Source organism: Rhincodon typus, chromosome 25 (genome assembly GCF_021869965.1).
Source record: "Rhincodon typus isolate 14 chromosome 25, sRhiTyp1.1, whole genome shotgun sequence".
Taxonomy (NCBI): Eukaryota; Metazoa; Chordata; class Chondrichthyes; order Orectolobiformes; family Rhincodontidae; genus Rhincodon; species Rhincodon typus.
The window spans coordinates 43,923,999-43,948,567 of NC_063356.1; the positions used below are offsets into that span (position 1 = coordinate 43,923,999).

At 42.3% G+C, this 24,569-nt stretch overlaps 1 protein-coding gene and 1 pseudogene across 1 annotated transcript; both read left to right on the plus strand.

Annotated features, from left to right (window-relative positions):
• The first annotated feature begins 1,293 nt into the window (after positions 1-1,293).
• On the plus strand, positions 1,294-2,925 carry rabif (RAB interacting factor). The gene is made up of 2 exons (XM_020534626.2): positions 1,294-1,500; positions 2,377-2,925. Exons 1-2 carry the CDS (start codon positions 1,336-1,338, stop codon positions 2,623-2,625), a joined length of 414 nt encoding a protein of 137 aa, XP_020390215.1. The 5' UTR covers positions 1,294-1,335; the 3' UTR covers positions 2,626-2,925.
• A 12,176-nt stretch (positions 2,926-15,101) lies between these two features.
• LOC109936011 lies at positions 15,102-23,233 on the plus strand (annotated as a pseudogene).
• Positions 23,234-24,569: the final 1,336 nt, after the last annotated feature.

Sequence of the window (24,569 nt, forward strand, 5' to 3'; positions counted from 1 at the left end):
TTTCCAGCACCACCAAACATCTTTTGCTATTATGTGGAGTGAATTGAATTAGTTGAAGACTGACATCTATGATGATATGGACCTCTGAAAGAAGCCAAGATGTATAATACACTCAGTACTTCTGGCTGAAGACTGTTCTGAATACTTCAGCCTTATCTTTTGCTGTGCTGTGCTGGACTGGCCCATAATTGAGGATGGGATATTTATGGAGCCTATTCCTCCAATGAGTTGTTTAATTGTCCACCATCTTTTACAACTGGATGTGGCAGGAATGCAGAGCTTAGATCTGATCTGTTAGTTGTCAAAGTGCTTAGATCTGTCTACCACTTGCGACATATGCTTTTTCACCAGTTTGTTACATCAGTTTTATATTCACCTCGTACTGCTTCAGGCACGGTCTCCTGTATTCTTCATGGAACCAGGGTGATGGAAATTCTAGAATGAGGGATATGGCATGATTATTCAGTTAATTCACTTGCAGTCAAAAAAAACTGACAGATTGTGATTTCAAGGTCGATCACTAAGGGAGATATTTATAATTTGATTAACCCTTGAACAACGCAGTGTCCCTCTAAAGTCTGAGGGAAAAAAATAGATTTGTTCTCCTTATTGAGGAAAGTGAAGTGAATTCAAAGAGGTTCAGGGTAGTTACATTAGACTAATATCCAGCACAAGTGGCTTGACTTATGAGGATAGGTTGGACAGGCTAGACTTGTTTTCAATAGAGTTCACAGCGTGAAGGGTGATTTATTGAAACAAATAAGATGTTAATTATTTTGACAAAATATATGCAGAAAATATGCTGTTTGTGGATCTGTCCAGAACTAGATGGCTCGATTTAAAAATTCGGGATCACCCTAGTAGAGGTGAGAATGTTTTTCTCAACGAATTGTGCAACTTTGGAACCCTTTTTCACATAAGGTGGTGGAGGTGGGATCATTGAATATTTTGAAGACAGAGATGGATTGCTAAGCAGGAGGACCAAAGGTTGAGGTAAATGGCAACATGGAGGCCCCAGCATCACTAAGCCCCACCCTTCACTATCCAACGCCTGCTTCTTCTTGCTCCACTTCCTACTTCCCCAGCACCACCATATCTCCCCATTCTACCCCCTAGCTCGCTCAGCACGACCCCTTCCATAATTTCTACCCCCAGCACCACCCATGTCTCACCAATCCCACCTTCCCCCCCAGAAGGTTGTTGAAGGTTGGGCCTTGGTGCCCGGGGTGGTTATGCTCGGATCCGGGCGGACACTTTGTGCAGGGATCAGTGTCCGAGGGGGAGGAAAATGTGGGCGTGACCGGAAGCGGAAGTTAGCTGTTCCCCCCCCCCCCGATGTCCATGGAGCAGCGGAGCGGGGATGGAGAGGCGGATGTTGCGCTCGGTCCCCGGGCCACCGGCCTGGTTAACGCCGCCGGCAGGAACGGAAAGGCGGTTGTGTGCGAGCGGTGCGGCTCCCGTGTGCTGAGTCCCGGTACAGCTCGGTACCGGCGGAGAGAGGTGGGGTAAGGGGAGGAGAGAGTGGGGCATGGGTGTGTAGGGGGTGGGATGGTGGAGAGAAGGTGGGGGGCGGGAAGGGGGGTGGTGGGAAAGGAAGGGATGGGGGATGTGGGGGAATGATTAAGGGGAGAGAGGAGGGTTGTAGAGGGGATGGGATGCAGGGAGGAGTGGGCAAGGTGAGGATGGGTTGCCGGCGAGGGAGGTGTTGTGGGGAGGGTGTGAAGTTGGGACGCACAGAGAAACAGGGGAACGGAGAGAGGGGAATGGGCTGTGACACAAGGTTGGTAGGTAGGAAAAGACGAGAGCTGAAAAGTGGGCTCAGGCTGGATGGTTGGGCGATGAAGTCATTTGGGCAGAGAGTGGAAGCTTAGGGGAAGCAGTGGAATGAATTTGCCTTAGCTTTGAGTTTGAGATGGTCGGGATATAATTTATAATCACAGTTTATGAAGTGACATGCTGGGGAGCCTTGAAAGTGCAGCATTTATTGCCCTGCCCTAATTTCCCTTGATCTGAGTGCTGGATTGCTTGTTTATTTATTATTTAAGACTCTGCCACGTTGCTGTGAGTCTGGTGTCATGTTTAGGCCAAAACAATTAAGGATGGTGGATTGCCTTTCCTAAAGGACATTGGTGAGCCGGATGTTTTTTAATGACAATCAGCAATTAATTCCAGATTTTAATTGTATTTGTTTATTTTTATTGTTGATCTCTTGTGCATGGCCTTTGGAGGTCCATACAGATAACATCCGTACACACTGTTCTATCCATCCCCTTGGTGGCCTGCTCAAAACACTGATTATGCTTCGACGTGGCCTCATGATTATGGTGAGCTGGTGTTGATTCAGCGTTGTGATTTAAGATATATTTTATTTTGCAGCTCTTTCTTCCATCAATGAGGCAGAGAGTGGCATTGGGGACTGAGGAAAGCTCAGTACAAGGGGACATGCTACAAGAGCATTGGTTCGTTGATGACATGTATGCCTTTGAGAATGTTGGCTTCACCAAGAACGTGAACAATATCAAGTATCTGGTTTGTGCCGACTGTGAGATAGGGCCCATTGGCTGGCACTGCCTAGACGATAAGAAGAGTTTTTACGTGGCTTTGGATCGAGTGCAACATGAGTAGCAGGTGATGAGCCAACAGGGTTACAGCACAATCCACTGGTGGGGTGCTTCTGTCTCTCTTGCTCTCTGTATACACTCTGCCTGCAGCCTGAGACTGAGGGCTGGACACAGACTTCCTCACATGGCAACCCCAACAGACCATTCCTTGCAGATGTCTGTGTGAGCCATGGTGTGGGCTGCACGCAGAGCTCTTCAACTGGCATACTGACCAGTATTTCACCGTCACATGCCGCATAATTTCTGACGAGATGATCGCTCAGTTTGAACCATTCTTTTGTTATTATTAAAAAACTGTTCTGAATATCGTGTGCTGTCTTTGAAGAGTAGAACCAATCAGATCTTGCAATCAGTGGGAGAAAATGTGAGGTGTTTGGTTGGGCTTGTACCACTGCAATCCCTCGGAGGGTGAGGGCTGTGCCACTGCAATCCCTCAGGGAGGAGATAGGGCTGTGCAGCTGCTTTCCTGCAAGGAAGGAAGAGGGCTGTACCACTACTCCGGCTGAGAGAGGGGTAGGGCTGTGCCATTTGCATTCCCACAGTGCATGTGGAGAGGAATGAAATATAATGGAATAATTAAATGATGCCACATAAATATAGAGTGTATCCAAGGATAAGGAATATTTTTAAAAGATTAGTGAACAGTTAGTAGTATACAAATAGGAAGAATTAGATGCAATTGTTTTGTGAAAAGATATTGACAACAAATACCCTAAACTAGGCTGTAGTTTTAAACTGAAATTATTTTGGAAGGGATGAGAAAAAAGGTGAAGTGCAATTTATAGATTCCTTAAGGTCATAAGAAATAGGAGCAGACCACTGAGTCCATCGAGCTTGCTGAACCATTCGGCAATGGCTGGTCGTATTGTTGCCTTAATTCTATGTTGTGGGCACAGTGGTCTGGAAAGCGGAGACCTGAAGCAGGACAAACACTGCTTCATAAAAACATCTCCAGTGCTCAGGAAAAGCATAAGCTGATTTACCAGTCCTGCAATAATTCAAGGTTAATTGAGGACCATACCAGGCTCAGGAGTGGGAGACTCCAAAGAAAAGATTAGGCAGTTATTGAACAGTCTAAGCTCAAAAAGGCTTGAAAGACCAAGTCAGCCCATTATGCTTTGAGCAGAGTAACAGTAAGATAGGGCATTGATTAGAATCATTCAAGAGATATTACTGACATTACTATGACAAACATTATTTCAATGTTTGTACAAATTTAATGATTGTTTGGATCAAGTTTAATAGAAAACATCACACCAGTTTAAAGCACGGATTTGTTTTTTTGCTGAAGGGTTGAAGACAGAATTAATATGCAACCAGATCATAGCCTGAGTATCAGGTGAAGCTTTGTCAATCTTTTATGAGCCAGAGCAGTTCATCATGAGAGGAAGAAGTGCAACTTTCTGTTTCAGGAGAACCATGGAACCAGAACAGGATATTCGTTTGAGTGGAAAATGATGCACTACAGCAAAAAATCAAGTGAAGTGATTTAGTTCACAAAAGACAAACAAAAAAGTGCACTAAACCCACACCCCACCAAAACAGAAAAACTACCGTTTTGAAGTTTCTTCAATGAGGCAGGAGCATCCAAACAGATAGAAATGATGGCCTAACAGGGGCAGCACGGTGCAAAAAACTAGAAAAGCAAGCCATCTTACAATATCATATCAGGTTAGAATGCAGACAACTGAGAAGCAAAAGCAGAGTTGAGAAGTGGGAAAGCCAAAAGTCAGGAAAAAAGAGCTTTTTTGGGGGGAAATCAATGATCTTAAAAACAAAAACTGGCACATCACACTGGAAGCAAATGGACACCACAATTTAAACTAGATACAAGGGTTTTTGATGTTATGGATCAACTTAAATGGTTTGGAATTAAATTGCGACCATCTTCCATAAAGTCACATGGTGCTGGAGAAACCTTATTGAAAATAAAAGGTACAATGCATGAGAAATCATAGACTGTCTCTCATTCAGGATCAAGAATGTTATCCACTCCACAAAGCATGTTTAAAGCTAAAGCAAACTGCTAAGGTTGATGAGATTGTAGCTACAGAATGAGCAAGTGACTCTTGAACCGAGTTTCCAAAATTATTCCGAGGTTTGCGGAATTGAAAACCAAGCATCATGTTACCTTAATGGATAGTGTAAAACCAATCTGCTTATACACACTGAGAATAGTTCCACATCTGCTCTTGGGCAGAGGTGCAGAAGAAATAGCGTGTAGCTTAAGGCAAAGGGTGATATCACCAGTTACTGTGCCAACACAATGGTCTTCAGATCTGGTTCTAGTGCCAAAACTAAATGGTTTGATAAGAATCTCTGAATTTAATTCTGTTAAATAAAGCAGTGGAGTGCTAGATTCACCCAATGGTGTGTGGACGAAAGTCTACTAGTATTAGCTGAGAGCACCTCTTTATCAAACTCAGCGGTTTTCTGGATGTGGACTCTAGAAAGCTGCCTGCATTTATGAGACCTTTTGGACGTTATTGCTTTAATAGATTGACTCTGCCAAATGTAATGTCAAACACATTGGAAATTATTGACAGGGTAGTCAGCAACATGTACATTATGTGGATCTACAAAAGAAAGACACGATCATAGAGTAAGAACAGTCATTAAAATCCTATAAAATGCAGATCGAACATTGAATGAAGAGTGCGAGTTTGTGAAACAGAGAATAGGATTTCTTGGGAACATTGGCGAAGCTACAGAAATCAAAATTAGGCCTTAGAAGGCCAGAGGTGTTACAGAATTCCATGTACCTAGAACCATCATAGAAAATCATAGATTCTATGCAATGAATATTGAAATGGGCTAGATTTATCAAAGTTATGACCAGACAACAGAGGAGCATGGGTAGAGCTGCTTCGTTATGCAGCTGATCTGATTAGCCCACATTCCTGCCTACATTCAGTAATCTGTCACCCCCTTGCTTCTAAAGATTCAACCTATCTCTGCTTCAAAAATACTCAAAGACTCACAACTCTCCGTGAAAAATTTCTCCTCATCTAGGTCTTAATTGGGTGATCCTGGTTTTTTTTATATAAACAGTGACCCCCTGGTTCTAGATTCTCTCATAAGAGGAAACATCCTCTCCACATCAAGACCCCTTAAAATTTCTTTGACTTAATCAAGTTGACTCTTGTTCTTCTAACTCCACTGAGCTGAGCCTATCCGATCTTTCCTCATAGTATGACCCACCCATTCTGGGTATTAGTCTCTGAGCTGCTTTTGGTGCATTAATATCCTTCCTTACATAAAGAGACTAAAACAGTATTCCAGATGTGGTTTCACCAAAGCCCTGTAAAAGCTGAAGCATACTTTTGTATTCAATTTCATTCAATATGTGATAACACTTTAATGAGCTTTCCTAATTGCTGTGCCTTCATACTAGCTATTTGCATTTTCATTTGCACTATGACAACTAGATCCCTCTATATCTAGGCTCTGCAATCTTTCACCGTTTAGGTAACATCTTTTATTCTTCCTGCCATTGTGGACAATTTCATATTTTTCCATGTTATACTCAATTTGCAAGTTGTTTGCCCACCAGCTTTACCTGTCTATTCATTTGTAGCATCCTAAACCACCTTTGGGCAGTACGGTAGTTCATTGGTTAGCACTGCTGCCTCACAATGGCAGGGACCCAAGTTAAATTCTACCTTTAGGCAATTATCTGTATGGAGTTTGCACATTCTCTCCGTGTTTGTGTGGGTTTCCTCCCACAGTCCAAAGACGTGCAAGTTAGGTGGATTGACCATGCTAAAGTGCTCGTGGTGTCCAGGGATGTGTATGTTAAGTCGATTAGCCATGGGATATGCAGGGTTACAGGGATAGGGTCGGGGGTAGGTCTAGGTGGGACACTCATCGAAGGGTTGGTGTGGACTTGAGAGGCCGAATGGCCTACTTTCACACTGTAAGAATTATCATAGAATCCTATGTTCTCTTCACAATTTATCTTCCTCCCTGTCTTGATTTGATATGATTTATTGTTGTCACATGTACCTATGTACAGTGAAAAGTTCTGTTTTGCAAGCAGTGCAGACAGATCATAGCCTGCATACAGATCCTAATGTGCTTAGATAGAGTGAGACATAAAAGGTTATGGCTGCACAGGAGATGGGCAAGCAAGATCAACATTAGATTTGAAATTAGAGCAGTCTAATAACAGCAGGGAAGAAGCTGTTCTTGAATCTGCTGATGCATGTGTTCAAGTTTTTGTATCTTCTGCTTGATGGAACCATACTGTTGATATTTTCATCCAAGATATTTGTTTAAATTGTGAAAATTTTAAGGCCAAGTGTGATTCCCTATGTTCCAACACCTGTTATCTCTTGCCAACCAGAATATGGCCCATTTATGCCTTTTTTCTACTTAGTCAATCAATTGTCTATCTTCTTGTCATCTAAGGCTATCCTCCTCAATATTTATCACTCCACCAATTTTCTTACAAACTTACTGATCAATCACCTTACACTAAAGTCTAAATCATTTTTATGCGGCACAAACAGCAAGGACCCCAACACTAATCCCAGCAGAGCCCAGTTGGATATCAGGTTTCCAGTCAGAAAAACATTCCTTCACCATCACTCTCTGCTTCCTGCCACTCAGCCAATTCTGGATCCAATTAGCTAAATTTATTTGGATCCCATGGACTCCTAACTTTGCTTTCAGTCTGCCATGCAGGATCTTAGCAAAAGCCTTGCTGAAGTCCAAATAGACTACATCAAAAGTACTGACCTCATCTGGAGGACTTTGGTCACTTCTTTGAAAAATATCAATAAGTTGGTCAGAAATGACCTTAAACTTTCTGACTCTCCACTCCAAATGCAGGTGAATTCTGTCCCTGTGAATGCTTCCAATAATTTCCCAACTGCTGAGGTTAGACTGACTGGTCTGTAGTTTCCTGGTTTATCCCTTGCTCACTTCTTGAAGCCTAAAGTCATCTCATGCATAAAAATAGTAAAATGGTAAAGGGAGAATGGAGCAGATTAGGGACCAAAAAATAATTACATGCATGGAGTACTGAAAACTTTGCATTTGTCTTTAGCAATGAAGGTGATACTGACAAAATCGTGGTGAATCATGTCATAACTGATGAGTTAAAATTGGCAAAGATTATCATGAATTGCAATTAGCCAATCTAATACTAAAATCAAAGTTGATAAGTCACCAGAACAATTTAAATACTTCAAGCGATATTGAGAGAAGGAAGGGTGGCACTGACTAATCTTCTGATCCTGCTTTGATACAATGGTGGTGCCTAGAATTGTATATATTATACCTTGTTCAAAAAAGGACTAGGGATAAGACCAGCAACTACAGTTTAGTCTCAGTGATGGGAGGTGTTTAGAAATGATAATTCAGGACACAGCTAACAGTTTCCTGAGCAATTGCACATTGATGACGGAAAGCTAGTTTGGATCTGTTTAGTGCAAATCATGTTAAATTTACCTGGAATTTTTTTTTAGTGAGGTAATTAAGAGAATTGGTGGAGGTCATGCTGTTGATGAGGTGTACATTGACTCCCAAAAGGTATTTGTTAAAGTGCCATACAACAAACTGATGAACAAAGATTTCATGGAACAAAAAGGACAGCAGCAATCTCGTTACAAAATTGGTTGAGTCTCTGGAAACCGAGATGTTTTTTGGGCTGAAGGAAGTTTTATAATTTTGCAAACTCAAGGACTTTTTTGGAAAGAGTTTGTCTCAGAATGAAGATCACAGTATATGAAGCAGATGTTCTTGCATCATTTCTTTAAGGCTGAGAAACTTGAACAACCTACTGGCATTATAAAAAATGCGACCAGAAGCATTTCAGGTTCTAACATCATAACGCTAACTCTGTTACAGATGCTGACAGACCTGCTGAGTTTCTACAGCACTTTGTTTTTATTTTAAATGTATTCCATCTTCTGTGGCGGCAAGGTGGTTCTAGAGTTAGCATTGCTGCCTCACAATGCCAGGGACCCCAATTCGATTCCACCCTCCAGCGACTATGTGGATTTTGCAAATTCTCCCCCTGTCTGCCTGAGTTTCCTCCGGGTGCTCTGGTTTCCAGATGTGCAGGCTAAGTGGATTAGCCATGGGAAATGCAGGGATAGGATAAGGTGATGGTTCTGAGTGGGATGCTCTTCGGAAGGTCGGCGTGGACTCAATGAGTCCAACGGCCTGCTTCCACACTATGAGGATTCTATAATCTTCACTGTCTGAGATCTGTTTGTATCATAGTGGGGCAGGAGAAAATTCCTAATGCCAAGGTTACTGCAAAGTGCTGCATACTGGGCTGGGAGCATGTTCATCAGAGTTCAGCTTTGCTCGATTGATTCGCATGAAGAATTCCTGGATATTAAGGAGAGAGGTGTACAGCTAGCTGAACATGAGAACCCACACCACAGAATGTCCCCAATAAAGCAACCTCAGAGTTTGCAAGCTCGATCCCAATATGGAGGAAAAATCACACAGACAGACAAAAATGGATAAGTTTTTGTTGTCGAACAATTTTGATGTTTGAGGGCATTGGAATCAATTGTCTTCAGGACCAGTGAGTGCAATGTAAAACTAATGCCTCCATTTAACCCTCCAACACTGACTTCATATGTGGTAAATATGATTATCCAAAGCAAGATTTAGTCTAATGCTATATGTGAGCTGATATTCACTGGAATAAAACCAAGCATTTCCTTTTCTGATGAACACTATCCCATTGCTTCTACATTGGGAAAATCATTATACAATGAGGCAGAATCAATATGGTTTTGAGAAAGAAAATCATGTTTGACAAATCTATTCCAATTCTTTGTAACAAGCAGGATGGATAGAGGGAAGCATTTGATGTGTATTTGGATTTCTAAAAGGCATTTGAAAGATGCCACTTGATAAAAGTTACTATTCATGATAAGAGCTAAAGGTGTTGGGCAGATACTAGCCTGGATAGAGGACTAGAAGCAGGAAACAGAGTCGGGTTAAATGGGTCATTTCCAGGATGGTAAATTGTAGCTAACGGAATGTCACAGGAATCATTGCTACAATCTCACCTATCAACAATCTTAATAACCTGAAGGAACCAACTGTATTGTAACTAAATTTGATGATGATGTGAAGATAGGTAGGAAAGCAAGTTGTGAGGATAGTGTCTGTGAAGGAATATAGTTAGGTTAAGCGAATGGCCAAAAGCTTAACAATGAAAAAGTGAATTTGTCCACTTTGGGAGAAAAAAAAATCAAAAAGTGGAATAATATTCAAATGGAGAGAAACAGTAAAATGCTGCAGTGCATGTACATGAGTCACAAAATGTCAGCATGCAGATAAAGCAAGTAATTAGGAAGGCAAAGGAAATGTGTTAGGACCAGATGAGGAGTGGTGAATCGGTTCCCTTCTTCTCAGTCAATGTCAACTAAGATTTTTTTTAGCATGTAGCTATATCTCACTCCAGTTAAAATAAAGTTAACTAGTTCACCAGTAACATTAAGGAGGCAATTACAAGGTTTTATTGAGTGAAGCACAGAGGAATTTTACTACTTACTAATAAAAATAATAAAGATGTGACATCAAATATCAATGGAGGCATTAGTTTTGACATCACAAACAAGTGTAGATTTTCTTTTAAAAAAGGGATCGTCTCTGATATAATAGAGAGGATATAAGAATATGCAGTTTAAAATCATTATGGTGTCTTGGAAGTGTAAAGTATTAACCTGAGAGCAGGGTTGGTTAGTGGTGTCCTGGATCAGCAGCAGCCATCAACATTGCAATATCTTTGAGTTCTTGTTGTGGTTGTTTTATGCTTCCTAATAGAGAGCAGAAAGAGAAACTCCCATTCCGCTGGTGTAAATATATCTCCAATACTGTGAGAAATCAGTTGCTTGAAATTTAGCTCATTCATGTATTCCCATATTTGGGGACTTTTTTTCCAAGCTGGATAATTTAATCATGTGAAATATGTGAAACTTATTACACAGGTGAAAACTAAAAATAGGAGATAAGTTTTTTCTCACCTTCAATATATTTTGATAAAAGTGTTCATTTTAGTTCTGACAATTTTATTTATTCACATTAGATTCCTGGAGCTTGTTCAGGTGATCATTGTGGCCATTTTTAAGTTGGCGTTTTTACTTTTTTTAAAAACCTCTTCAGTCCACGAAAGATCCAAGCATTAAAATTTTGCAATTTGGTTAATCATTGAACATGTTCACAAGAGGCAGTCAATTTTTTTTAATAAAATAACATAATATATTACACAAAAGATTAGGGGGGAAAAGACAAAGCCATTAATGTCAGACAATTTGGAAAGATAAACAGTAAAAAGAAATATTGTGTTTCCTTTCTGCACATTCACCAGTTAGGCTTCTCTGTCTGTCTCTGAAACACAGGCAAGTTAACACATTGATTTTCTCACTGATTTCTAAGAAAAGATCAGGCCTTATCCAAGCCTTGTCCATCTGAAATACTAAAAAAGCTTGCGATTTCTTTCTAGCTCTGGCCTGGACATTGTGAAAACTAAACTGGCCTTCTGCTGATATCAATTCTTCTGAATTGAAGAGATAACAAAGTGTGGAGCTGGAGGAACACAACAGGCCAGGCAGCATCAGAGGAGCAGGAAAGTTGATGTTTCGGGTCGGGACCCTTCTTCAGAAATGGGGGAGGGGGAAGGGAGCTCAAATAAATAGAGAGAGTGGGGGTCGGGCTTGGGAAGGTAGGTGGATGGTGACAGGTGAGTGCAGCTAGGCAGTGGTGGGGATTGCTCAGTTAGGTGGGAGAGAAGGTGGACAGGTTGTGTCAGGTCAAGGAGCAGGGATGAGAGGGAGGGTTGGTCATGGGATGAGGGCGGAGGTGGGGAGATTTTGACACTAGTAAAATTCTGAATTGAACTTGCCTTTGGGCCTTCTCCATCAGTATCTTGCAGGTTTTCAGATAAACCTTTGTGATCCTTAAAAAATACAAGTTACCTTCTCTGAATGGAAAACCAAAACTTCACTTATCTCTACTTTCAAACAAATTCACAAATAATAACGATAATCGATTATAAATCCTTGCCAGAGTGTGCCTTCATTAGCCTTCATTCTTGGGCCACTTCTGTTTTGCATGTATTGCAATGGTTTGTATAGAATGGTGTCAAAACTCACAAATGATAACAGAATAATTTGTTGCAACTTTAAAGTGAGCTACAAATGAGCATTGCTATGTTGTGGAAATTGACTTTAATAGGTGGAATTAACTGTTAGGAAGTAATGTATTTTTGGTTAAAATGTAACATTCTGAATTGGAAGCATACTCAGTGCTGTGGAAAATATTACAGAATAGGCTCACAGGGTATTAAAGGCAGTTTCTTCTGGGTGTTAACAATAATTACTTTTATCACGAGGTTTAGATATTTGTAATCAAACTGTCCAGACATGTTATGACCCACCTTTAGAGCAGGTGGGACTTGAAACCATGACCTTAGCCAAGAGGTAGGGACACTACGTCTGCACCATGAGGGCACCTATTACAAGGTATGAAATACAAACCTCAATAGGGCTTTAACAAATCCTGTAATATTGGACCCTTCCTGTGGATTACCACCTTGCTGCTGTGGAGAAGCTTGAGTATTCTGTTGATCCTGAGATTGAAGTCATCAGGAGTTTTCAATTCCAAACAGGGCCACCCATGACAATAAGGTCGGAGGGGTGGAACCAGACAAAGTGCAATCCAAACAATTCTCAAGCAGAAGGTATTCATGTCATACCAATGGTTGCAATGGTGGATGAATGCTGAAGCAGTAAGGAAATCCCTAGTTGTTCAGGCATTCTTGTCATCGGAGCCGGATGTACCTTCTATCAAAGACCGTGTAGCAACATTCCCACATTAAAAGATGTCTCGCACAAAGCATCAACCTAGAACATCAAGGCATGAGAAGTACCATCAATATTATTTGAGATAAATTTTCCACATCAGCTGGGCGGACAAGTGTACTAATGTCAATGTTCTTGAGGCAGCCAATGGCACCAGCATCAAGACCATAGCCATCCGAAACCAACTCCACTGGACTGGCCGCATATTTAGAATGCCAAGAGTCTGACTACCAGCTCAACAAAGGCACTTGAATGAGAGGAGGACAAAGGAAGTGTTTCAAAGACTCCCTGAAGGCTTCCCTCAAGAAACACAACATTGATGTTAATATGTGAGAAACACTTGTTCAGAAGAAACTAACTTGGAGGAAGGGACACGGTTCTTTCAGAACATCAGTGGCCAGGGGAAGTGTGGAAAAGGAACTGGAGAAAGGATTGCCAGTGAACTTAAAGCCAAGGTCCAATTCCATCTCCTGAAACACCTGTCTAATATGTGGTTGGACAAGTATTCTAGGATCTAGCTCATCAGCATGCGAGAAGTCACAAAACCCATGACCAGTGACACGGAATTTCGTAGATGGACAACACACTCCTTAGCTAGTGATAGTGGACTTTGAATATTGGGCTGGGCACATTACAGAAAGGATGTAGGGGCTTCAGAGAGAATTTAATGGAGATTTATTCGGATATAGTCTGGTATGAGTAAGGACACATTTATTTTAAGAACTGAGGCTTCTTTGAGAGGCTCCTCCCCACAGGATGCCCGGGATCAGTCTGATGGAGAGAGGAAGGCTGCTCTTTCGGCCCTGCCCCGGCTCTCTAGCTGGGGCGGAAACGCCGCCCGCAGCCGCTCGCTATTTAAAGGGAGGGCGGGCAGCTTTTCCGATTGAAATCCCGGGGAGCAGGAAGCGGCTGGGAGGACGGTAAGTTCAGGAGCCTTGGCGGGGTGGGCGGGCAGGGTTCCGGAGAGAGATCCTGGTGAGAGTGGGGTCCCGAAGAGGGATCCCGGTGGGAGTGGGGTCCCGGAGAGGGATCCCGGTGGGAATGCGATCCCGTTGGGAATGGGGTCCCGGAGAGGGATCCCGGTGGGAGTGGGATCCCGTTGGGAGCGGTGTCCCGGTGGGAATGGGATCCCGTTGGGAGCGGGATCCCAGTGGGAATGGGGTCCCGGAGAGGGATCACGGTGGGAGCGGGATCCCGTTGGGAGCGGGGTCCCGGTGGGAATGGGATCCCGTTGGGAGAGGGATCCCGGTGGGAGCGGGATCCCGGTGGGAGAGGGATCCCGGTGGGAATGGGATCCCGGTGGGAGCGGGGTCCCGGTGGGAATGGGATCCCGTTGGGAGCGGGATCCCGGTGGGAATGGGGTCCCGGAGAAGGATCCTGGTGGGAGTGGGATCCCGTTGGGAGAGGGATCCCGGTGGGAATGGGATCCCGTTGGGAGAGGGATCCCGATGGGAGTGGGATCCCGTTGGGAGCGGGGCCCGGTGGGAGTGGGGTCGCAATGGGAGGGGGTGTGGGGTTGGAGCCTGGGCTGGGTGTTTATAAAGAGCCAAAAGTTGGGACAGTTTTCCGCGGAAGTCACCCTCCGTCCCGCCGTTGTTTCATTCTGGGATATCTTTCTTCACTGGCAAGCGCTGCGGGGGTCAGTGGGTCTCCTGTTCCCCGCTGGAGTGAATGGGGCTTTTCCTGATCCTATCTCTATCCCCTCACAGTGGCACTAACCTTAGCAATGTGAGAATGTTGCTGTGCTCGAATCCAGGAACCGTGGACATTAGTCCAACCCTAAAGAAACCTTGACTAATTCGCTTAAACCTCCAGTGTTGTATTCATTGATTCAATGTCTTGCTCTGCTTCTAATATGTTTAATGCCCACAATTGATAATAAAAATAAAATCATGAAGAGTCTGCTTTAACTTTTCCCTGTCAGTGGAATAACGAACGTGCTGAGATGACAGGCTGAGCCGGTTTGACAACTACCTGCTCTCCCCACTCTCTCAGTCCGTGTAAGGTCTTGTTCACAACACCTGGAGAGCTTCTCAGAACTCTGACAAACCTCGAATTGGAAGCTTTTGTTTTGTTTTTCTAAACTGCCTCCCTTACATTTTTAGCCCCGCTGCTGCTTGTGTGTCACCTTGTGTGAGGTGTCTTGCTGCAGTCACACACCAGTCAGCACAAAGAGGGAAGGAGGCAAATTGTCCCTGACTCAGGAAAGCAGACTTACAAGATCTCGAAATTCGTGCCATACCTGGATTCAGCCCCAGGTCAGTTGTAGGAGTGCTTTGCCGGCAGCATGTTTGATCAGCGATGGCTGTACAACCTGGGAGAGAAAAGGCAAAGCCCTGAGCCACAGGAAGAATGCTGCTACACATTGAGACATTTTAATCACATTGGACAGTCTTTTACGAGCACATTACTGCAGATGCTGGAATCTGTACTGAAAACACAAAATGTTGTAAATCACAGCGGGTCAGGCAACATCCATGGAGAGCTCTGATGAAGAATCATCTAGACTCGAAACGGTAGTGTGCTTTCTGTCTGGGATTTGTCTTTTGGCTGTTTTATTGCAGGACGGAAGTGAGGAGGGTTTATATTGATGAGGGGTACTGAGGGCACACTAACCATGCCATGTTTTCTCTGCCCTGTCCTTCAGAGAGAGTGTATCTCTGTCCCTGTAGGCCAAGCTGGAGTTCAGATTGGCAATGCATGCTGGGAGTTGTACTGCCTGGAGCATGGAATCCAGCCAGATGGGAATATGCCAAGTAGTAAGATCACTGGTTGCAATGATGACTCCTTCAATACCTTCAATGAAACAGGAGCTGGAAAACACATCCCCCGAGCTGTCTTTGTAGACTTGGAGCCTTCAGTGATAGGTAAGGATAGTGGGACTGTGATGGTGGGAAGATGTTCTGAAATTTACCTTTGTCTGTTAATGAGGATCTAATGCTTTCGAACAGAACTGTCTGTAAGGTAGAACGCCCTTCTCTGCTTAACGTGCAGACCACCCCACCTTTTCACAGTGGTCCACAGGTCAATGCCTGTTCCTATTCGATTAGGTGAAGAATTAGGTCAGAAACAAAAACAGAAATTGTTGGAAACACTCAGCAGATCTGGCAGTATCTGCAGAGACAAATCAGAGTCAATGCTTTGGGTTGAGTGACCCTTCCTCACTTGACCCAAAATGTTAACTCTGATTTCTCTCCACAGATGCTGCCAGACCTGCTGACCTTTTCCAGCAATTTCTGTTTTTGTTTTTGACTTACAGCATCCACAGTTCTTTTGGTTTTTATGAAGAATTAGGTCATTCCGTTAATCAAAGTATGTCTGTCTGTCTGGTGTTCCCATCGTCACCCATGACCCATTTACATATGGCTTGGCACATTTCTATCAGGGTTGTCTTTTGTTATAACTATTACCGATACTTGGGCAGTTCACACCTCAGATACTCCAACGTGAATCAGAGTTTGGCATTTTTGCCATGTTTCAAAGAAACCTTCTGTTTATCTCCTGGACATAGTCCATCAATCAGCTGTCCACAGCAGTGGGAGTTGGAGGGTGAGACAGTGTATGGAGGGGTAGGAGTTAGAACATTTTAGGGTCGCACAGTTTGTTTTTTAAGTGATCCCAGGCTGTAGTGAATGAATGGCTTGTGCTGTTTGTTTTTTTTAATATTATACAGTTGTACCAAGAATTCCTTATACTTGTATTCAGAATCCTTCACAATAAAAGTAACAGATTATTTTTGTTTGCCTTCCTAACTGCTTGATGTACCTGCATGTTAACTTTTTTTGATTTATGTACAAGGACACCAACATTCAATAAAGAAGGTGCAATCTTCTGTTGTTTCTACCAAAGAGACTGAGTTCACATTTCCCTACACGGGCCCCTTTGTGCTCACTTATTAACCTACCCACAATCTTTACAGTCTTTGTTCTCCACACAACTTGCATGCTACCTAACTTTCAGTTGTCAGCAAACCTGTACTCATTGCACCCTTAGAACCTATATCAACAACTTAGATGAATGGCCTCAATAACTGATACTCATGGATTGACCCTTTCTGCACTCCATTAGTTAAATCTTGCCAGCCTAAAACCAATCTTTTTAATGGATTGGAATGGTGGGAAATATCTATTTTCAATCCTTGCTAATATTTCCCTAATTTTCTGCAGACCCCTGCCTTCTGAAAATCCAAATGTACTATATTCACTTGTTCCTGTTTAACTATCCTCTGGTTACAATGTCAAAGAAACAAACAATTTGTCAAATTCAATTTCCCTTTCATAAAATTGTATAAATTCTTTGTGATTTTCCAAATACCCTATTACTCTGTCTTTAAGAATAGATTCTACTGTTTTCTAGTGGAGCTGACTGACCTACCCTGGTTCTATTTTCTCTCTCTTCATCTCTGCCTCTTTCTTGAACAATGAGTTTACATTAGCTACCTTCCAATTCACAAGGACTGTTCTAAAATCTAAAAAAGTCTGAAAGATCAAAAGCCAAGCTATTAATCAAATAAAATTCCTTACTATCATTCAATACTTGGTTCTCTGCTTCTTGTGGTAACTTTTACTGCGAAACCAGACACACAACTTGATTCCTAGTTTGAAGCTGTGTCCCATGACAACATCCAACATTTTACTTAAAATAATCTGAATTCCCTTCTCTGTACTATGTATTAGTGAAGTCCTCTCTCAAGTAGGCTGAAGAGGCTGGGTGTCTCCAATCTTGGCAATTCATCACAGCTAAGCTTGGTCTCCAGTGTTCAGTTGTTGTGAATTTTGACTCTTTCCAAGTTCTTTTGTCATTTCTCCTCCTCTTCTATTTTAGCACCTTTTCTGGTGTTGCTCAATCCTTCCTATGTGTAGTGCCTCAATTTGTTGAGTATCTTTTGTTACCTCCTTCTCTTCTAGACCAGATCAGGACTGGGATATACCGGCAGCTTTTTCATCCAGAACAATTGATCACAGGAAAGGAAGATGCTGCCAACAACCATGCCCGAGGACATTACACTGTGGGAAAATAAATCATTGACATGGTCCTGGAACGTGTCCGAAAGTTGGTTATTATTGGGCTGGGGAGTGCAGGGAAGTGACACATGAACTATTCAGACACATGTTAGCCTTTTGACCTGTTTCCAACTATTCGCCTCCAGTTAAGGATTGTGTCCTTTCCCTGCTCGTCAAATGTTACATTGTACTGCATTCGGCATCTTGCTGTGCTCTCTTTCAGTGCTTGTCACAATTTCCCATTTTGTTCTCTCAATTCTTTACTCTGGACGGCTGGAATCACTCTTCATGTTAGAGCATACATAGCACAGATCAATGTGGAACAGCACTCACTACATCTGTCACATCTCTCTCCCTGTGGCAGACCATTTATTGCATCATGCTGTGGTTAGTATTGAATGGATGAATATCCAATTTCTTTTCAGATAAACAGCTGGGTGGCACGGTGACTCAGCGGTTACCACTGCTGCCTCACAGCGCCAGGGACCCGGTTTCAATTCCACTCTCGGGCGACTGTCTGTGTGGAGTTTGCACATTCTCCCCGTGTCTGCTTGGGTTTCCTCTGGGTGCTCCGGTTTCCCCCCATATTCCCAAGATGTGCAGGTTAGGTGGATTGGCTATGCTAAATTGCCCACAGTGTCTAGGGTGGGAAATGCAGGAATAGGATAGGAGGTGGGTCTGGGTGGGATTCTCTTAGGTGGGTCAGTGTGGACTCAATGGTTTCCACACTGTAGGAGTTCTGTGAACAGCCCCCAACAGGATCACTTTTCAAGTGATGGGCCTAGCTGTGGCTTCCTATGAAAATGCTTTATCAGCAGAAATCTACAGGTTATGTACAAATAATATTAGGCCAATGATAGAGAATAAATCTAACATAATTTTATAAATTATATTCTGGGACATATAATAATGTATGCCATCCACTAGTTGCACTGCTCCTTTGACAGAACCTTCCAAACCCAGAACCTCTATCACCTAGAATGACAAGGACAAGGACAAGTATATAGGAGTACCACCTACTCACGATACATATGAATGGCCTGAATGAGGGAACCAAATGCATCATTTCCATGTTTGCTGACAACACAATCCTGGGTGAGATTGTGAGTTGTGAGAAGAGAGCAAAGAAACTTCAAGGTGATTTAGGCAGTTGAACGAGTGAGCAAACACATAACAGATGCTGTACAACATGACAAAATGTGAAGTTATACAGTTTGGTATGAACAATAGAAAGGAAGAGTATTATTTTTTAACAGTGATATGTTGGGAAATGTGGATGTACAAAGGATCTTGCTGTTCCTGTATACCAGTCAATGAAAGTAGGCTAGCAGGTGCAGCAAATAACTAGGAAGGCAAATGGTAGATAGACTTTAATTGTAAGAGGATTTGTGTTCAGAAATAGGGATGTCTCACAGCAGTTACAGAAGACCTTGGTGAGACCACATTTGGAGTATTGCATTCAGTTTTAGTCTTGTTACCTAAGAGAAGATATACTTGGAGTAGAGAGTGTGTAATGTTTCACCAGGCTGAAACTCAGAGCAGCAGGAATGTCCTATGAGGAGAGATTGGTTTAACTTGGACTGTATTCACTAGAGTTTAGAAGGATGAGGGGGGATCTGATTGAAACGTATTCAATTCTAATAGGACTAGGCAGACTAAATGCAGGGAGGATGTTTTCCCTGATCTGGAGTCTAGAAACAGGGATCACGGTCTCAGAAGTTGCTGGAAAAGCTCAGCAGGTCTGGCAGCATCTGTGAAGTGAAATCAGAGTTAATGTTTCAGATCCGGTGACCCTTCCATTTAGGGCTGAGAAAAGGAGAAACTTCTTCACTCAAAGGATAGTGAACCTATGGAGTTCCCTATCACAGAAGGCTGTGTAAGTGAAGTTGCTGAATATATTCAAGAAAGAGATAGATATATTTTTAGATTTTAAAGGCTTCAAGGAATGTGGTGAAAAAGTGGGATTATGGCATTGAGGTAGAGAATAAGACATAATCATATTGGATGATGAAGCATCCTCAAAGGGCTGAATGGCCTACTCCTCCCAGTTGCTATGTTTCTAAGTTTATCCTTCAGCTTTTCTTTTTAAAAAATACAAATGACCAAACCGCTCCTTTGACATAGAATGTTGCCAATGCATCCTTTGAAATTGTGTAAACTGCATCTGCTTAGACTGAAAGAGTTGCCTTCCATTAATTGAGTATCTGGGCAGAAAATTCATTCACCACACCCAGGCGTTTGAGGAAAAAGGAAAAATACATTAAAAACACAAGATAATTAAATGAGGAAATTTAACTGCAGTTTTCAATACTTTGTATGGTATATTTTTGGAATAGTATTGGAATTTAAGAATTCAGAAACCTAATTGGTTAGTGATGATGTCAATGTAAATGTTGATCTGTCAGCTTCAAATTCATGACACAGGAGGTATGTGACGTTCACAACATTTTCAACGTTGTGAGAATTGGTAGAATCATTGTAAGAGTCATTGACTTTGTTTTTGTTTCTTCCTGATTGGTGGGGATAATCTGTAATGCTAAATGTTCACACTGACTGACTAAATCTCATTCTTTTCCTTTGCAGGCAGACCAATGCACGGGTCTTCAGGGTTTCTTAATATTCCACAGTTTTGGTGGAGGCACAGGCTCTGGCTTTACCTCTCTGTTGATGGAGCATTTGTCTGTCAACTATGGGAAAAAAATCCAAGCTGGAATTTGCTGTTTATCCAGCCCCACAGGTCGCCACTGCAGTGGTCGAACCATACAATTCTATCCTCACTACTCACACCACCTTGGAACACTCTGACTGTGCTTTCATGGTCGACAATGAAGCAATTTATGACATCTGCTGTCGGAACCTAGATATAGAACGTCCCACATACACTAATCTCAACCGGCTGATTGGCCAAATTGTGTCCTCAATAACTGCTTCATTGCGCTTTGATGGGGCTTTGAACATAGACCTGACGGAGTTCCAGACCAATCTGGTCCCTTACCCTCGTATTCACTTTCCGTTGGTCACCTATGCACCCATCATTTCTGCTGAGAAGGCCTCTCATGAACAGTTATCTGTGTCAGAAATCATCAATGCTTGCTTTGAGCCGTGCAACCAGATGGTTAAATGTGACCCTCGCCATGGCAAGTACATGGCGTGCTGCATGCTGTACTGAGGAGATGTGGTGCCCAAGGATGTCAATGCTGCCATTGCCACCATCAAGAGCAAACGCTCGGTCCAATTTGTGGACTGGTGCCCCACTGGGTTCAAGGTGAGTAGCTTCACTCAAAGGAGTTAAAGCCCAGTCTCTGAATTGTATTCTTGCTGAAACTGAGTACAAAACTGACTGGTTCAACATAGCTGTAATTAGACTGGAATTGCTTATTATAGTAAGGTGTCTCCAGAGTGTAGAGGACCCAGTTTGGATGGCCAAGGCCCTAGTATGATACTAGCAAATAATCAAGTGAATGAGAGATCAAAACCCACAGTTTGATAATCTGGAAGTAAAATGCTGATTTTAGTGGAACTGATCAAGTTGTCAGATTTGTCATGAATGCCCAAAAAATGTCTTAGAGATCTGACTTTAGTCCCACAGAGATTGAAACTTACTTGCCTCCTGACTGTAAAGTCACAAGGGCAATTCAAGAAGCATAATAGATAGTGACTGCTGTAATCTGAATGGAAGGTTGGAATTCTGTTGGGTGCTGACAATTGACTTTCACTATCTGGTTTGTAGAGGATTGTCCAATCCTAATCCTGATTCTTCCTGAAAGCCACTTAAACAAATGGGCAAGCTAACCTTTTTTTTCTAATTTCTTGGAGAAATATATCTGGTGACAAAGATGGCCAATGAGGGAATCATTATAGAGCATTCAGCATGTTAATGACTGGTCACTCACTCAGACTGGATGTAAAGTTAAAAAATGTTATTCACATAAGGCTATTGAGCCTTATGTTAACTCTTCATGCTTGCTTACGTAATTAATCTTAAATTTACTCATTCTGTTTATTGCAATCAGCTCAAAATCTCCCCTCCCAAAACCAGCCCAGCTTGTCCCTGCTTCCCTAACCTGTCCTTCCTCCCACCTATCCCCTCCTCCCACCTCAAGCCCCACCCCCATCTCCTACCTACTAGCCTCATCCCACCCCCTTGACCTGTCCGTCCTCCCTGGACCGACCTATCCCCCACTAACTCCACACCTACACTCACCTTTACTGGCTCCATCCCCACCTCTTTGACCTGTCTGTCTCCTCTCCACCTATCTTCTCCTCTATCCATCTTCTATCCACCTCCCCCTCTCTCCCTATTTATTTCAGAACTCCCTTCCCCTCCCCCATTTCTGAAGAAGGGTCCAGATCCGAAACGTCAGCCTTCCTGCTCCTCTGATGCTGCTTGGCCTGCTGTGTTCATCCAGCTCTACACCTTGTTGTCTCAGATCACCCTGGTGTTGGGCTGACTTGTTCTCCAACACCATTGTGTTTTGTTGTTGCTATGTGTTAATCTAAAACAATAGTAGATTGTGCTACACAGTTCTGTATGTACTTGGCCTTTTCTATGTGATGAATGGATATCAGTGTTAGTTTTATCTAATACTATTTTCCCTTTCTTTCCCTCACGCTTTCTGGTTGTCAGGTTGGGATCAATTACCAGCCTCCCACAGTAGTGCCTGGGGGAGACCTAGCCAAAGTTCAATGTGCTGTCTGTATGCTAAGTAACACAACTGCCATTGCTGAGACCTGGTGTCGCCTGGATCACAAGTTTGACCTGATGTATGCCAAGCGTGCATTTGTCCATTGGTATGTGGGTGAAGGGATGGAAGAGGGAGAGTTCTCAGAGGCACGCGAAGATCTGGCAACTTTGGAGAAGGAGTATGAGGAGGTGGGAGCAGACTCTCTGGAGGATGAAATGGATGATGAGGAATACTGAAGGCCACATTCCAGAATTCATAAATTTGCTGTGTTGCATTACCTGTGCAATATAAAATCTCCAATAAATAAAACCTGAGAACAATTTTGTTAGTGTTTTAAGGGATGAGGTTTGGGCTAATATCCTGCATGTGCTGGATAAAGTGCTATAGAGGGAGGTGATGGCCTAATGGTATTATCACTAGACTATTAATCCAGAAATTCAGCTAATGTTCTAAGGACCCGAGTTCGAATCCCACCACAGCAGATGGTGGAATTTGAATTCAATTAAAACATCTGCAATTAAGAATCTACTGATGATCAGGAAACCTATCTGACTCACTGATGTGAGGGAAGGAAATCTGCCATCCTCCTAGATGTGACTCCAGACCCACAGCAATGTGGCTGACTCTCAACTGCCCTCTGAAATGGCCTAGCAAGCCACTCAATTCAAGGGCAGCTAGGGATGAGCAATAAATGCTGGTCAGCCAGTGACGCCCATGTCCCACAAGTGAATAAATTTTTTAAAAGTGCCATTCTGTCCATTGTTTCAATGACTAATGTTCAGGGAGGCAGTCCTAGAATTGTGTAACCTCTTCAGGCCATCAGAACCTCCCTTTTATGTTCTTGACTAACACAGGATAGAAAGAAACCACTGTGTCTTTACGGATCTTTCGAAATGATATCAAATTAATCCCTCTCCCAAATTCCTGCTTCCTTCAGATTATAAATTGCTGCATAAAAAACACATGATCTGTACTGCTTCTGATTCTTTGGAATATTGTTTTAAATGTGTCCTCTGGTTATCAAACCTGTCACTGAAAATATTATTTTCTTATTTGCTACCATTAAACTCATAATTTTTGAGCACTTTTAATTTTCTCCTCTGTCTTCTTTTCTCCAGGAGAACTTTGCCAGTTTCTTTGCTGTCTCTCTATATGTCCTGCATATATCATACCAATATGATACTTTTCTGCACTGCCTCAAAGGCCTTGACAAACTTTCTGAAGTGTGGCGTTCAGAATTTTCCACAGTATAGCCTTGTTGGCCAACCAATGCTTTACAAATGTTTAGCATGACTTCAGAAAATGTGGGAGAAATTCAATAGGTCCAGCAGTATTTGTGTAGAGAGAAACAGATAATATTTCGAGTCCAATATGACTTATTTTTCAGAACTTCCTTGGTTTTGTACTCAGTAAGGTTTAATGGGGTCCACAGTCAATGCCGTGAACTCCCAGGGCACTCTGTAACATAATCATCAGACAGGTTATCATTCCTTTTACCCAGAACATCTTCAATCACCTTGATATTCAATAATCTTTTGCAAAATGTCAAGGATAAACTTTTCAACAAATTAATTACGCTGCTGCAGTTATATTGTGCATCTACCTGATTGAATAAGCAGCTGGGCATTACAATATCAGACCTTTTAGGGCTGTTGTGACACAATGGTAGTGTCCCTACCTCTAGCCAGGAGGCCTGGTTTCAAGTCCCACCTGCTTCAGAGGTGTGTAATAACATCTTTGGACAGGTTGAACAGAAAACTATATACAATATTAGATTTTATTTTAGGTTTAAACACTAAGTCACACCCTTTGTTGATAAATTTTTGATACATTAAATTTGCCACACAGTTAGACATTTGCTATTCTTTGACCCAGTTACACAATACTGTACTGTTATCACCAGATGGATTTACTAGGCCCTGTTTCTTTGTTCCTCAGCAAGGAAGATTTGCTTTGTCTTTCCACTAGTATAAATGCTTACATTTGTTGTATAAGTCCAACCAGCTCATCACACTCTACAATGCTTAAGACATGCCTTTGTAAATAAATTATATACACAGTATTAATTTTGCAGTGTACATGTTAATATGACTTAGTTGTGGCAATTTCCTTTTGAGTCAGCTTCTTACAGATAAGACATTAAACAGACAAAGATCCATTACACTATTCAGAGGAGATCTGGGGTTTTTCCTTAATATTTATATGTCTAAATCAGACTACCTGGTTATTATTACAATGCTGTTTGTGGGAGCTTGCTCTGTGCAATTGGTTCCTGCATTTCCTATAGTTATAACAGTGATTACATTTGGAAAAGGCAATTCACATACTATGAATTACTTTGTGAAGTCTTGAGGTTATAAAATGTGCTACAGAAATATAAGTCTTCTACTTAACATGACGAGTGAGTTCCTCTCAGTTATTTCAATA

Excerpts from the sequence above, each read along its gene's own strand:
- rabif (XM_020534626.2), top strand. The coding sequence starts at position 1,336 with ATGTCCATGGAGCAGCGGAGCGGGGATGGAGAGGCGGATGTTGCGCTC. Across the intron at positions 1,501-2,376 it reads CTCGGTACCGGCGGAGAGAG|CTCTTTCTTCCATCAATGAG; the intron begins GTGGGGTAAGGG and ends TTTATTTTGCAG.